Here is a 12,478-nt window from a genome sequence, read left to right as displayed (position 1 = left end):
CCTTGCATCTTAGGTGAGAAGCTGTTTAACATTGTTGATCTATCCATTCCAGTAAAACGGTTCCAACAATACTTATAGAGGTGTTTCTTGTGTCCCACAAATAGAGCATGAAGGACAGAGGTGGGTTCCTACCAGTTCGTCAAATCTACCGAACCGTTCGAAGAGGTTTCACCAGTGGACCCAGAAAGAACCTACAGAAGAGGTTCCAATTTTTTTGAAACCCACCACTGATGAAGGAGAAAGCAAAAGTCTTTTTTTATCACCGCATTTATTATTTAAAAGTATATTATTCCTAAACATGATGATTCTTCTTGGAGCAAATTACTTTTTAAATAGTCTTATCCCATCAGGAAAGAAGGCTGGTATTAATTCACAAGCTTACATAAAAAAAGTTGGTTAGGGTTACTTACAGGTTGAAACACTGGCTGAAGTGGGTGAACTTCGGGCTTGTTCCTTGAGAGCTACCACATTCACTGTGTACTCTTCACCTGGTTTCAGGCCAGTCTGATTGAAGGTTGTCATACTACTGGGAAGTGAGCAATCACACCTCCTTCATTGTCCTACAGACATTAAAAAAACTGATTCAAAGTTAAATAAACTTTGAATTGTCTCCTTGGGCATTACTGAACATCATGTTGCTGTGCCCTAAAATTTACTTCCCTTCTCTGCAAAGAAAGAGAAACATCTATACCCCAGCAAATTGGGAGCTATAGTGAATTTACTGTAGTGCAGTGAAAGATTGGCAGTGATGAAATGGCAATCTGTAGCAATATAGATTCTAATAATGTATGGCATCTACAACCTTCCAGTGTTCTTTCCTCACTTTTTAAAACACAAAAGAGCATATATGAATAAATCTAAAAAGTGGACAATATGTATAGGAAATTGTATACTTTTGCTAATAAATAAAAGTATAATAAGAATGGATTTCCTTTCAATTCTGAGGGAAAAAACAATTGTCCCAATTTAAATAAATCATAAAGTGAGTATTTACTTCAGAGTTGGACCAAATTGCCTATCTATGGGATAAATATATACAGTATATATGCAGGATGGAGGAATATACAATAGAAACTGTAAGGGAGCCTAGGTGTGAAAAAGAAAAGAAAAAAGAGAGGGAAGGAGAAATAGAAAACTGAGAAAATGAATAATTTTTGTGTGACTGAGAAATCTTTTGCTGATATTTTGTCTGTGTTTGAGAATGAATTACTGTCCCTGGGATTGATGGATGAATTGTTGTGCTTATAGGTATGTTTATGCTATTGTAAATGCAATATATATCTGGCTGAATTTTCAGTATTTCCTGCAGCATGCTTACAGTATATGCTCAATGTTTTCCCGCCTCCACTAACATTTAAAAACAGGTAATCTTCTTAAAACATATAAAAGTGATTGTTAGTATATTCCAATCCCCGATAACCAAGATTTACATGAATAATGTTATACTTTTGTTATCCAAACTTAATACTTCAATGGTGAAGACTGTTACAGAAGTAGAAACTAAAACAATTTCTATAAATTACCTTCAATCCATGAAACAGAGTGGAGGCAGGAGAACGCTGTTACCATGTAACTTTTATTAATCATTTTAAATATGATTTCATTAAAATGACATAGCAAACTATTAAAGAAATAAAAGTAGCACCTGCTCCGTAAGTTCCAGAAAATTAGTGGCTGGTGACCTGCAGGTTCAGTCCTTTCGTAACATATTTAGGTGAAAAATTCCTTGTGTGTCTAATCACACTTCGCCACTTAAAGTATTCAATTCAAAATATCTATTCAGCTATGAGTGACAATAGCAATAGCATTAGACTTATATACCGCTTCATAGGGCTTTCAGCCCTCTCTAAGCGGTTTACAGAGTCAGCATATTGCCCCCACAGTCTGGGTCCTCATTTCACCCACCTCGGAAGGATGGAAGGCTGAGTCAACCTTGAGCCGGTGAGATTAGAACCGCTGAACTGCAGATAACAGTCAGCTGAAGTGGCCTGCAGTACTGCACCCTAACCACTGCGCCACCTCGGCTCTTCAACAATGTAGTGGTATAAAATAATTATACATAATGATACGTATAGTTGTTTCTTTGCAAATATATTATGAATTAGGAAGCAGAGTAATTCTGACTTTCACTATACTATACATGCAATAATGTAATGATCAAAAAAAGCTTCTGTCTGTTTCATAGAGTAGGGAATTTATAACTACAGTTGGCAGCAAACTACATCCAGAACATCAATCCTGTGATCTTCACTCTATAGTGTGACATCAGCAAAAGGTGGCCTGCTTTATGCATACAGCTTCTTCCATTACTTGCTGATTTTTTTTTATTTCTTCTGCCTTTGGTTGATTTGAAAAACACTGACTTTGACTCACTCTCTCTTAACTTTGTCAGCCAAGTATTTCAACTCAAATGCTATTGCCTATCTCTTTAAGGCTCTAAAGAGCCTTTGGTCCAGAGAAGGGTATATAACAAAGCAATATCTCATGTGAAGAAGAACAAAGAGAAAAAAAAGATGAGAGTTGGATACAGGATCCAAGCAGAGGAAAAGTCACATAAGCCAGATGAATCCATTCTAAGGAGATGCTCTACTGAAACGGGTGTCAAACTCATGTCATCACTGCATCGTCACGTGACATATTGGGCATATGTGACGTATCCGGGCTGCAGGCTGGACGTTTGACATCCTGCTCTACTGTATTAATCCTGTCCAAAGACAGAACCAAGGCTAGCTCTATTGAGGATAATTCTAGAAAGAAGGATCTATTAACAAACAACCAAGTCAAATTTCTGCTTTAATTCAGGAACGTGTGAATAAGTTGATAATACAGACATCAGTGGAAAGGAATATAATTGGGGTAAATGTATCAATAAAGGGAAGTTCCAAGATGATAATCAAGAAAATCCCAGTGACATTAAGAACTCCAAAACTAAACAGTGTTGCTTCCAATATACATTATTAAGAATCACTACTCTATGAAGCTTTCTGTTGCAACTTATTCCTTATCTTGCTCTTTATAAGGCATTTCAATTTGATGGTTTAGTGTCCTTCAGTCTCTTTTCCTAAGCAAGTTACCTATACGGGACTTTTGAAGAATTAACCCTTATAGCTCTTGTATGCAGATTTAGCAGATTTCTCTTTTCCAAAGCAGATGTTTTCCCCTCAATCAGAAAACTTAACTCTAAATTCTACTGTTGGAACCAATTGGGGATCGATTTCACAGGCGTTTTGGATGTTACTTTGGCAAAAACATCCTTATGGTCTGAACAGATTGTAACTAGGTAAGACATAACTCTAATGATTTTCAGCATCACATTGTAATTGGTTTATTTCCCTAATGATAGGCTGTCCCTGAGCAATATCCCATCATGCACGCAGGGAGGAGAAAAGCATTAAGGCATCACTACCTGATTGAAGTTGGGAAAATCTCTCACTTCTACCAGTTCAGTAACATTTTCTCTGATAGGATCATGGCTCTCTATCACTTCTAATCTGTACTCTAAGCCTTCTAAATGCCCCTTTGAACCTGTGTTCAAGCTTAAATGTTACTGCTGAACCTTGAAAGCTTAACTATTTCAGTGTCAACTGAATGTAAGTTGAATAAGGCTGCTCCTTTCCTGCTAATGTATGCCCACCCTCAATAAATTGCATATTAAAATGAAAGTTTCTCCTGGGTCTTTGTTCACTTTTTTATTTTTTGTTTTTCCTCTAGTGCTGTACATATATTTCCCCAGCCTATGTACCAAAGATAACATAACATGAGATTTCTCCCATGTTTGGATACTTGTACTTATATGTACGGGGTACAATATAAGGAAATGAGATGTAAATTTGTAAACAGTGATTTGGAAAGAAGGATAGAAAACTTTGTTATTAAACATTATGGATGTTTAGATAGAATAGGACATAAGGATTTAGTGTCATTGGAGGATTTTAGAAATAGTAAATGAAATGCCAGTATGTGGTTATGTATTAAATCTTGATATATTTTATGATGATGGACGTTTAAACAACTATAGTCAAATGAAAATGGAGGTGTGATGATGGTAACATGTATAAATATCTGAGTTAAAATACTTGAGTTAATATGAATTATGCTTGATGACTGTGGAAGAGATGCACGGAAGTCTTTTATAACCAACTGATACACTTTCTACAGTATGTAAGAAAAGAAGATTGTATGTATTGTGTTTGTTTTGAAAGTTAAAAATTAAAAAAAACTTATTAAGAAAAAACAATTACTTCTAATAAAAGGATATTTCCAAAGTCAAGACAGCTACCTTGGGGATGAAGCTGATCTCCCAGCCATCAAAGGAGAAAGAGAAGGGCTCCCATTCCATCTCAACAGTGGTCTCTGTGATAGTTTTGAACTGCAGTCCTCGTGGAGTAGAGAGTTCTGAAATACAGAGATGCAGATAAGAGATGGGGAATACAATCTTTCTGTAGTTCAGGCTTAACTCTCTTCCTCACCACCTATTTCAAATGTCTATTTCCATTGTCCAAAGTACATAATTGGGAGACATCCTGCTTCAATAAGCAAATAGAACACTTATACTGTGTACTCATAACCCTGGGGAGGGACTGGTGGAAATAAGACAAAGAAAAGTATCTCTCTGCTTCTTGAAAGCACCCTACTAATTGAAAGAATCCAAGTTATTGCAAATGGAGCAGTTTTGTGAACAGTAGGGAGATTTTTCCCCAGGGGTAACACTCCAGCATGAAGCAAGGATATTTGCAGAAGATTAATTATGTCCACAATGATATCCCGAACAAGCTCTATGGGTCAGGATGCACTAATGCAAAGTTAGTTGCATAATCAAGATAATGAAGACGAAAGAGGCTAACTGTTCTCCATATGTTTCTTTACCAATTGCTAATGACAAATCCATTTGGCAGAGTGCCACAACCCTTCCTGACCGAAAGCTCAGAATATTCATAATTGTCAGCTCCAAGCTGCAATTGCCTGTAATTCATACTTCTAAATTTTCAGTTGTATCTTGATGATATCATAGCCAGAAAGTGTTAATCTATATGTAGAAATGGGAGCTATTTGGTTTTAATCAAGTGAATTGAATAGATGTCAGTTGAGACATTTTTTCTCTTGCCTATTCCTCGTTGAATGCAAGAAACTCAGTGAGAAAAACATTGGAAAGGCTTTATGAATGCCGCAGGCAGCACCAATAAAACTGTGTCTATGTGTATGTGTGCACTACTTTCTTTGTGGTTCACCACTGAAAGATGAATTTCATCATGATATTTAAGATCGATTGATTTACAACTATCTTAAATCATCTCCCTTTCCATACAATGGCATAATTTTAAAAACATATGTTAGCTGAAGGTTGCAAACTTTTTAATCACCCCCCCCCAAACTATATCCTTAGCAATAACTTGATGTGTTGACAGCAAAAACGACTGAGATTATCTCTGTGATATGAAAACTTCAATCCCTCTAATTCAAGCTGCTACTATACTCATATAACAGTGGTGGGTTTGTACTGGTTTTACTACCAGTTTGCTTGTGGGTGCTCTCTCTCCTCTTCACGCGTGTGATGTTTCTGCGCATGTGCAGAAGCTTCTGTGCATGCACAGAAGAGTCCGGGCAGGTGGGTGGAGCCCTCCTGCCGCCACCACTACTGGTTCGGCCAAACGAGGCCAAACTGAGCCGAAACAGGAGCAACCCACCTATGTCATAGAAGCAGGCCAGGTTACCCCCCTTGACGCCGCCGCAATCTTAATGGACTTTAATTCCCAAGCACTGCAGTAACCCAAAATTTGTGAGCAGATATGATCTGAGATGAAACAGACCTAATTATGCAAGGATGCTAATGTTGTTTCCAATAGGTTTCCAACATCTGATTGACTTTTTAATTACTAACTCAGTATTCCTGGGGAATGAAACGATTGTAAAGGGACTTGGATTTCAATGATTTTGAAATCCATGAATATTGGTGTTGTCTCTCAGAGTTGAAACTTTTCAGTTAATCCTGATAAATAGAACCTTGAAAGGTTGCCATACCTTGATTTGTGTTTTATAATGTGATACCTCTCTGCTAAGATTCAGATTGGTTTGATAATATTATTTGCCTTTCTCAACTCCCCTTTTTGGATATCAGTCATATCCATCAACTAATTTTTCTTCCAAACAGAGCATTTCATTGTTTGCACAGAATTCTGCTGTTTTGTCTTCATGAAGCTTATGGGTTCAAGGGAAGCCAACCACCTATTCATACACCTATAATGAAGTTTGCTACATAGTAAATTCCTGGAGCTATATAACTCCATATACCCTTCCCAATGTAGCTAGCCATATAAGAGTTGTGGCATATTCTCTTGAGTGTTGTTTCCTTTGATTCACACTGCCTGCTGTGGGATACCCTTGAAGTCGTACCTGTTGCTGCAGGTAGAAAAAAACCCAAGTTTATTATAAATTGGGGAAGGGCTCAATGGATACCTTACTGTTGTGGCCCAGCAGGAGCCGTTGGAGCTGCCACCAGACTCTGACAGCGAGGGGCCCTATGAGTTGGCTTTGGAGGATGTGGAGGACCCTGGACAGGGTTCCGACTCTGAGCAGGGCGCAGAGAGGCTGGTTGGCCACCAGGAGGCACCTGAGCCTTGGACCAGTGGGGAGGAGACAAGGGAGAGTGATCTGGACGTCAGCAGTGGGGAGGAGCCAAGGGAGTTGTTCCTGGATGCATGCCATCGAAGAGCTAATAGGCATCAGGAACAATTACGCAATTACAGGAGGTAATTGCACTCAGCTGGTGGTAATTAGGCTCCTCTCCAGACTATAAAAGGAATGCTTGTGCACACACCCTTTTGCAGAAGTCAATGCATTAACTAATGTTGGAGAACAGTATTGTGAGCTTGGCAGGCAGGATTGCTGCCACAGGTTATCTGTGCTGGATTGCTGCCCAAGCTTGTCTGTGCCGGCTTGCTGCCAAGGACCTGTCTGTCTGTTAATTAAATGCCGTAACTTATCTTTGGCTCAGAGTGTGTGTTGGTGTGGGACGAGGGAGGTCAAAACACCTTACATAGTGTAACATCACAGAATTTGATTGACTCAGTCTGTGACCTGGCATTCTGAAGCTTATATTTGCTCCACATTCCTCCCCACCATCTTAAAGTGACTTTCTTATAGTCAAGCGAGCATTGCAGTTCTGTGACGTGAATTTATATTAGTTTGGCCTTAACTGGTTGATTGGAATCAGAGCATAATCTGTCCCGCAAACACTACACAACAAAGTCAGCCTATAATTAGGGAGAGTGGCAGCTGTTTCAACCAACAAATGTGTGGGTTAGGATACAACACCAGCAGAAGACTTGGAGGACAAAGCTATGTGCAGCAAGCAGCCTGGCCTGGTTTGGCCATCCTAAATGAGCTTGCTGTTGTCAGCTGCAGGAAAGTTTAAAGCCTTGTTGGTTGGATTCTGTAAGCTATCATTTTTGCCAGGCAGCAAAATATCTCAATCAGTCCACTTTAATAGGTAGAGCATGACTGTTCCAAGTTTGTACTGTCCAGGTTCCACTTGGATTTATATAAATCATTTTGTGAGGAAACATATAAATACTCAGCATGAGCAAGGATGCATGAATATTTTCTGGAACCAAAGAATTTGTGAAACCAATTTTTCCAGTATGTCAGCATCATACCGTGATCTGACAAATGCGCGCCCAACAACAGTGCGCCGACAAAACCGTGGCGATAAAACCGCGACGTCGACAGCGTGCCCACAAAGGCGCGCGGACAAAAGAGCACTGACAGAAGCACGATTACAGTTAAGGTAAAGGTTAGGGTAAGGGTTAGGTTTAGGGTTAGGTTTAGGGTTAGGTTTAGGGTTAGGTTTAGGTTTAGGTTGTTTAGGGTTAGGGTTAGGGTTAGAGTTAGGGTTAGGTTTAGGGTTACCTTTAGGGTTAGGTTTAGAGCGCGCTTCTGTCGGCTCACTGTTGTTGGTGCACTTCTGCGCTTATTCGTCAGCACGATTTTGAACTTGCGGTTTTCTCCCTGCGGTTTCGTCGGTGCGCTTTTGTTGAGCGTGCATTTGTCGGTGAACCACATCATACAACATATCTCTGACAGATTTTATGGGACCAGCCCCCTTGGGCTTATTCAACATATCTACCAAGCAATGTATAGCAAGGAACTAGGGCAAGCAGTTGTAATAAGGGAAGAAAACCAAAATTCTGTTTGGAAATGTGATATAGAAATTTGGAAATCCCAGGGACCCCAATAATAACGGAGATGGTTGACTTCATTGGTCATTTTACCAAGCTCTTTTAATTTCTTTGGTATTCTTACAGATGTGTTTTCCAAATGAAATTTTTCCATATTGATTTGGTGAAGATATGTTGAAACTGACTTCAAATCCCTAAATTTATTATAATCTTCAGCTATAATTAATAAACAGAACTACCTAGAATGCGTTTCATTCTCTCAAAGCAAAACAGAACAATTGATCCTTTGCTACAGGTTTCCTCAACAATCATTCCATAGGGGCGCATCATATCTGCAACCATCACCTTCAAACAGAGACGTTTTTTGTGCTTTAATCTTCAACCTTTTTAAACCCAGGAAAAGGCATGTCCTTAAAATCTCTTTTTAAAAACTTCTCTCAATTGTAGGTTGGTTATAGGTTTATTAAACTTGTATGCCACCCTATTCCTGGAGGGACTCAGGGTGGCTAACAAACCAGAAGGGAATGGGAACAATACAGAAAAAACAAAAAGACAGAGGACAAAATACAGAAGACAGTTTAAAACTCTCAACCGCCACAACAATTCGAGTGGGATGGGAACTCATCAGCCCCAGGCCTGCCGGAACAGCCAGGTCTTGACAGCTTTGCGGAAAGTCTGAAGGATGGTGAGGGTCCGAATCTCCACGGGGAGATTGTTCCAGAGGGCCGGAACAGCCACAGAGAAGGCCCTCCTCCGGGTGGTCGACAGTCGACACTGGCCGGTGGATGGAATTCGGAGGAGGCCTAGTCTGTGGGATCTAATAGGTCTTTGGGAGGTGATTGGCAGGAGGCGGTCTCTCAAGTACCCAGGTCCAATACCATGTAGGGCTTTATAAGTAACGACTAGCACATTGAAGTGTGTCTGGAGACCAATAGGCAGCCAGTGCAGCTCGCGAGGATAGGTGTAACGTGGGTGTACCGAGGTGCACCCACAATCGCTCGCGCGGCTGCATTCTGGACAAGCTGAAGTCTCCGAATGCTCTTCAAGGGCTGCCCCATGTAGAGCGCATTACAGTAGTCCAGTCTTGAGGTCACAAGGGCGTGAGTGACTGTGAAATCTGAAATGGCAATCCAGGCTGCAGAATTAGGGTGGAGAATACTTACGGGTGGCTACCTTGACTCCAACCGGGGCACTGAGCACTTCACTGATAACAGCATAGATGCTGATGTTGTATGTCAGGCCTGGCTCCAACTCCTTCAGAGTGACAGTGCTCCAGTCACCCGGTACCCGTTGCTGGAGCTGCAAGCCCCTGGCACAGCTGGCTGGTAGGAAATGACATATTCAGTCACAGCCATTGGGCCATCCCATTCCAGGTCAATTGATTGGTCTCTGACTGCAGCCACTTGCAGACTCTCGGGAGGAGCAACTGGAGGTGGGGAGGAGAGACAGAAGGAGACAATTTTCAAATGTGATTCACCAATCTCCTCAAACTCCTCTTCGACATCTGTTTCCCCTTTTGTCCAACTCACTGAGATTCCGATACTGAGCACCTTACTTTGGGAGTATATCTCTTGAATTCAATGGAAAATATTTCTAAGTCAAATGGCACAATGGCAACATTATTTGCGTGACCCGACAAAAGGGCGAACGACAAAACCGCGCCTGACTAAACCGCATTGCTAAAACCGCGACATCATCAGCGCGGCGACAACAGCGCGGAGACAGAAGGGCGCTTTACAACAGTGCATTGGCAGAAAGCCGATTTAACTTAAGGTAAGGGTTAGGTTTAGGGTTAGGTTTAAGGTTAGGTTTAGGTTTAGGTTTAGGTTAGGTTTAGGTTTAGGTTAGGTTTAGGTTTAGGTTTAGGTTTAGGTTTAGGTTTAGGGTTAGGGTTAGGGTTAGGGTTAGGGTTAGGGTTAGGGTTAGGGTTAGGGTTAGGGTTAGGTTTAGGGTTAGGTTTAGCGTTACGTTTAGGGTTAGGGTTAGGTTTAGGGTTAGGTTTAGGGTTAGGTTTAACGTTACATTTAGCGTTACGTTTAGGGTTAGGTTTAGGGTTAGGGTTAGGTTTAGTTTTACAGTGCGCTTCTGTCGCTGCGCTGTTGTGGGCGCGATTCAGCGCTCATTCGTCGGAGCGCTTTAGAACACGTGGTTTTGTCACAGCGGTTTAGTCAGCGCGGTTTTGTCGTTCGCCCTTTTGTCAGTGAACCATTATTTGTACATGTTCCTACAATCAATATGGATTTGCCTTCATCTATATATTTTAATGGAGCCACCAATTCCTCTTCTCTGATGAAATCTCTTGATGCAAGGTCTTTGCAAGGGCATTTTATTTTATTAAATTCACTTAGATATCTGTTCTGACCCCCACCTTGTCCGTTCAGAAACGAAAGCCAAACAGAACGTTCAAAGGAATGTTTTTTTTATCAGTCCCGGCTCTTGCTGGCTGCGAGGCCAAATTAAACACAGATAAATGCTCTGGCAAAAGTCCTCACTCATAAACTACTACAAAACAGGATTATATAAATCATGTCACTTATCCAAATGCTTTTTCTCGATGGTTGCACACGAACGGAGAACGTTGACTTCTGCAACCAGGGCGTGGCACCATCAGTCACTTTTATCTGCAGGAGGAGACCCTAACGCAACAGCTGCTCATTACATCTCCTGTGAGTCCTCAATTGTTCCTTACGTCAGTCAGCCCTTCTCCTGCGTGCATCCCGAAACAACTCACAGGAGGTTTCTGTGTCAGCCTCTCTTGTCTCCTCCCCACTGATCCAAGGCTCAGTCATTACCTGGGGGCCAACTAGTCTCTCTGAGCCTGCTTGGAGTCAGAACCCTGTCCAGGGCCCTCCGCCTCTTCCAGGCCTGACTCATAGGGCCCCTCGCTGTCAGAGTCTATAGTAGCTCCAAATGCTCCTGCGAGCCACAACAGATATCGATTAAACAAATGCATTGCACAAAGCAGGTTTAAGCTTAGTTAAAGTTAAGTATCAGTGTTATGTGTTTGTATGTCCTGCTCATGGGAGGACTTTTCAGGTAGATTTGGGACTTGGGAAATCCTATTTTAATTCATAGCTTATATTGTATCTTGCCATAGAAATTTCTTCTAACAGACAATCCATTTAGGTCCAAATAAAAGTCCCATAAATTGTGTTTCTTCTTTGCACAGTATTCTTTTGGGGTGGCTTTGAGTTTAACCAACAATGCCATTCTCCATTGCCATGCTCTTTCCAGCATTCCATTGTTATATGCATATGTGCAGTATTTTACACGCATATTTTCTTTTACATAGTATAATATATAAACATTCCAGGATTTCAAAATATTACAGCTGCATCAGTTTATGACTAGCTTTGTTTCTGTCTCTGTCTTTCATTGTTTGTGACACTTTGGAAAGCGAGCTATGCTGCCTTTGCAGTCCTTGTTCACATCTTTCAATTATTTGTTAAGGGTGCAAGGCAGCTTCATATGGTAAGATGTGCTTGCACACACAATTCCCCATCCAGAATCAGATTCAAATAGAATGATAATAACTGATCTTTTAAAGCTATCTTTGGTAGCTATGAAGATCAGAAGCATGCTTTTTTAAAGTGAAAGTTCAGAATTTTGGGAATCTAAATGTAAATGTGGGACAGTTGCCAGCCCCCAATCACAATAACATGATTTCAGGCATGCTGTGACAACTGTAAGTGTGGTCATAACAGAGGTGGGTTCCTACCAGTTTGCACCAGTTCGGTAGAACCGGTTCATCAAATCTACCGAATGGGTTAGAAGAGGTTCACCAATGGACCCGGAAAGCAGGCCACACCTACAGAAGAGGTTCCAAAATTTTTTGAAACCCACCACTGGTCCTTGGATATGATTATTCTACACTATCATGCTCATATTTATACAACTCAGTGCCTCTGTGAAAGGTAAGGATGACTACTGCGTTTGTAATGCAATCAGAACATTGCGTGTGTTGAAGTTGTTTTAACGCAAACCAAAGATGCCTTTTAAAAAACAAGTTTACATCATATTCTTATGCATGCCAGTGCTGTGTGTGAGGTAATTTAAGGTGGTTCTGACAAGTGTCATTGGCATCTTCATATCTGGTCACATGGGCGGCAAGCCACTCCCATCCGGTCACATGGGCAGTAAGCTACTCCCACAAAGGAGGCCACACCCACAGAGTAGGTTCGAACAATTTTTGAAACCCACCACTGGGTCTAAGTATCTTTTTCAGTGCTATCATAATTTCAAACAGTTGCTAATGAATGGTAATTAAGTGAAGGCTAACAGTATAAAATACAGTATCACTAGAA

At 40.9% G+C, this 12,478-nt stretch overlaps 1 protein-coding gene across 1 annotated transcript in view; it reads right to left on the bottom strand.

Moving 5' to 3' along the window:
- The window catches only part of TNR (tenascin R), a 122,334-nt gene that overhangs the window by 86,389 nt on the left and 23,467 nt on the right, over positions 1-12,478 (bottom strand). Inside the window, 5 exon segments of the mRNA XM_032226715.1 lie at positions 411-536; positions 539-560; positions 4,280-4,395; positions 9,338-9,484; positions 9,487-9,600. Coding sequence (XP_032082606.1) covers positions 411-536; positions 539-560; positions 4,280-4,395; positions 9,338-9,484; positions 9,487-9,600 — 525 coding nt within the window.

The sequence above is a fragment of the Thamnophis elegans genome, chromosome 11 (assembly GCF_009769535.1).
Source record: "Thamnophis elegans isolate rThaEle1 chromosome 11, rThaEle1.pri, whole genome shotgun sequence".
NCBI classification, from domain to species: domain Eukaryota; kingdom Metazoa; phylum Chordata; class Lepidosauria; order Squamata; family Colubridae; genus Thamnophis; species Thamnophis elegans.
This window is presented reverse-complemented; position numbering and strand designations above follow the sequence as displayed.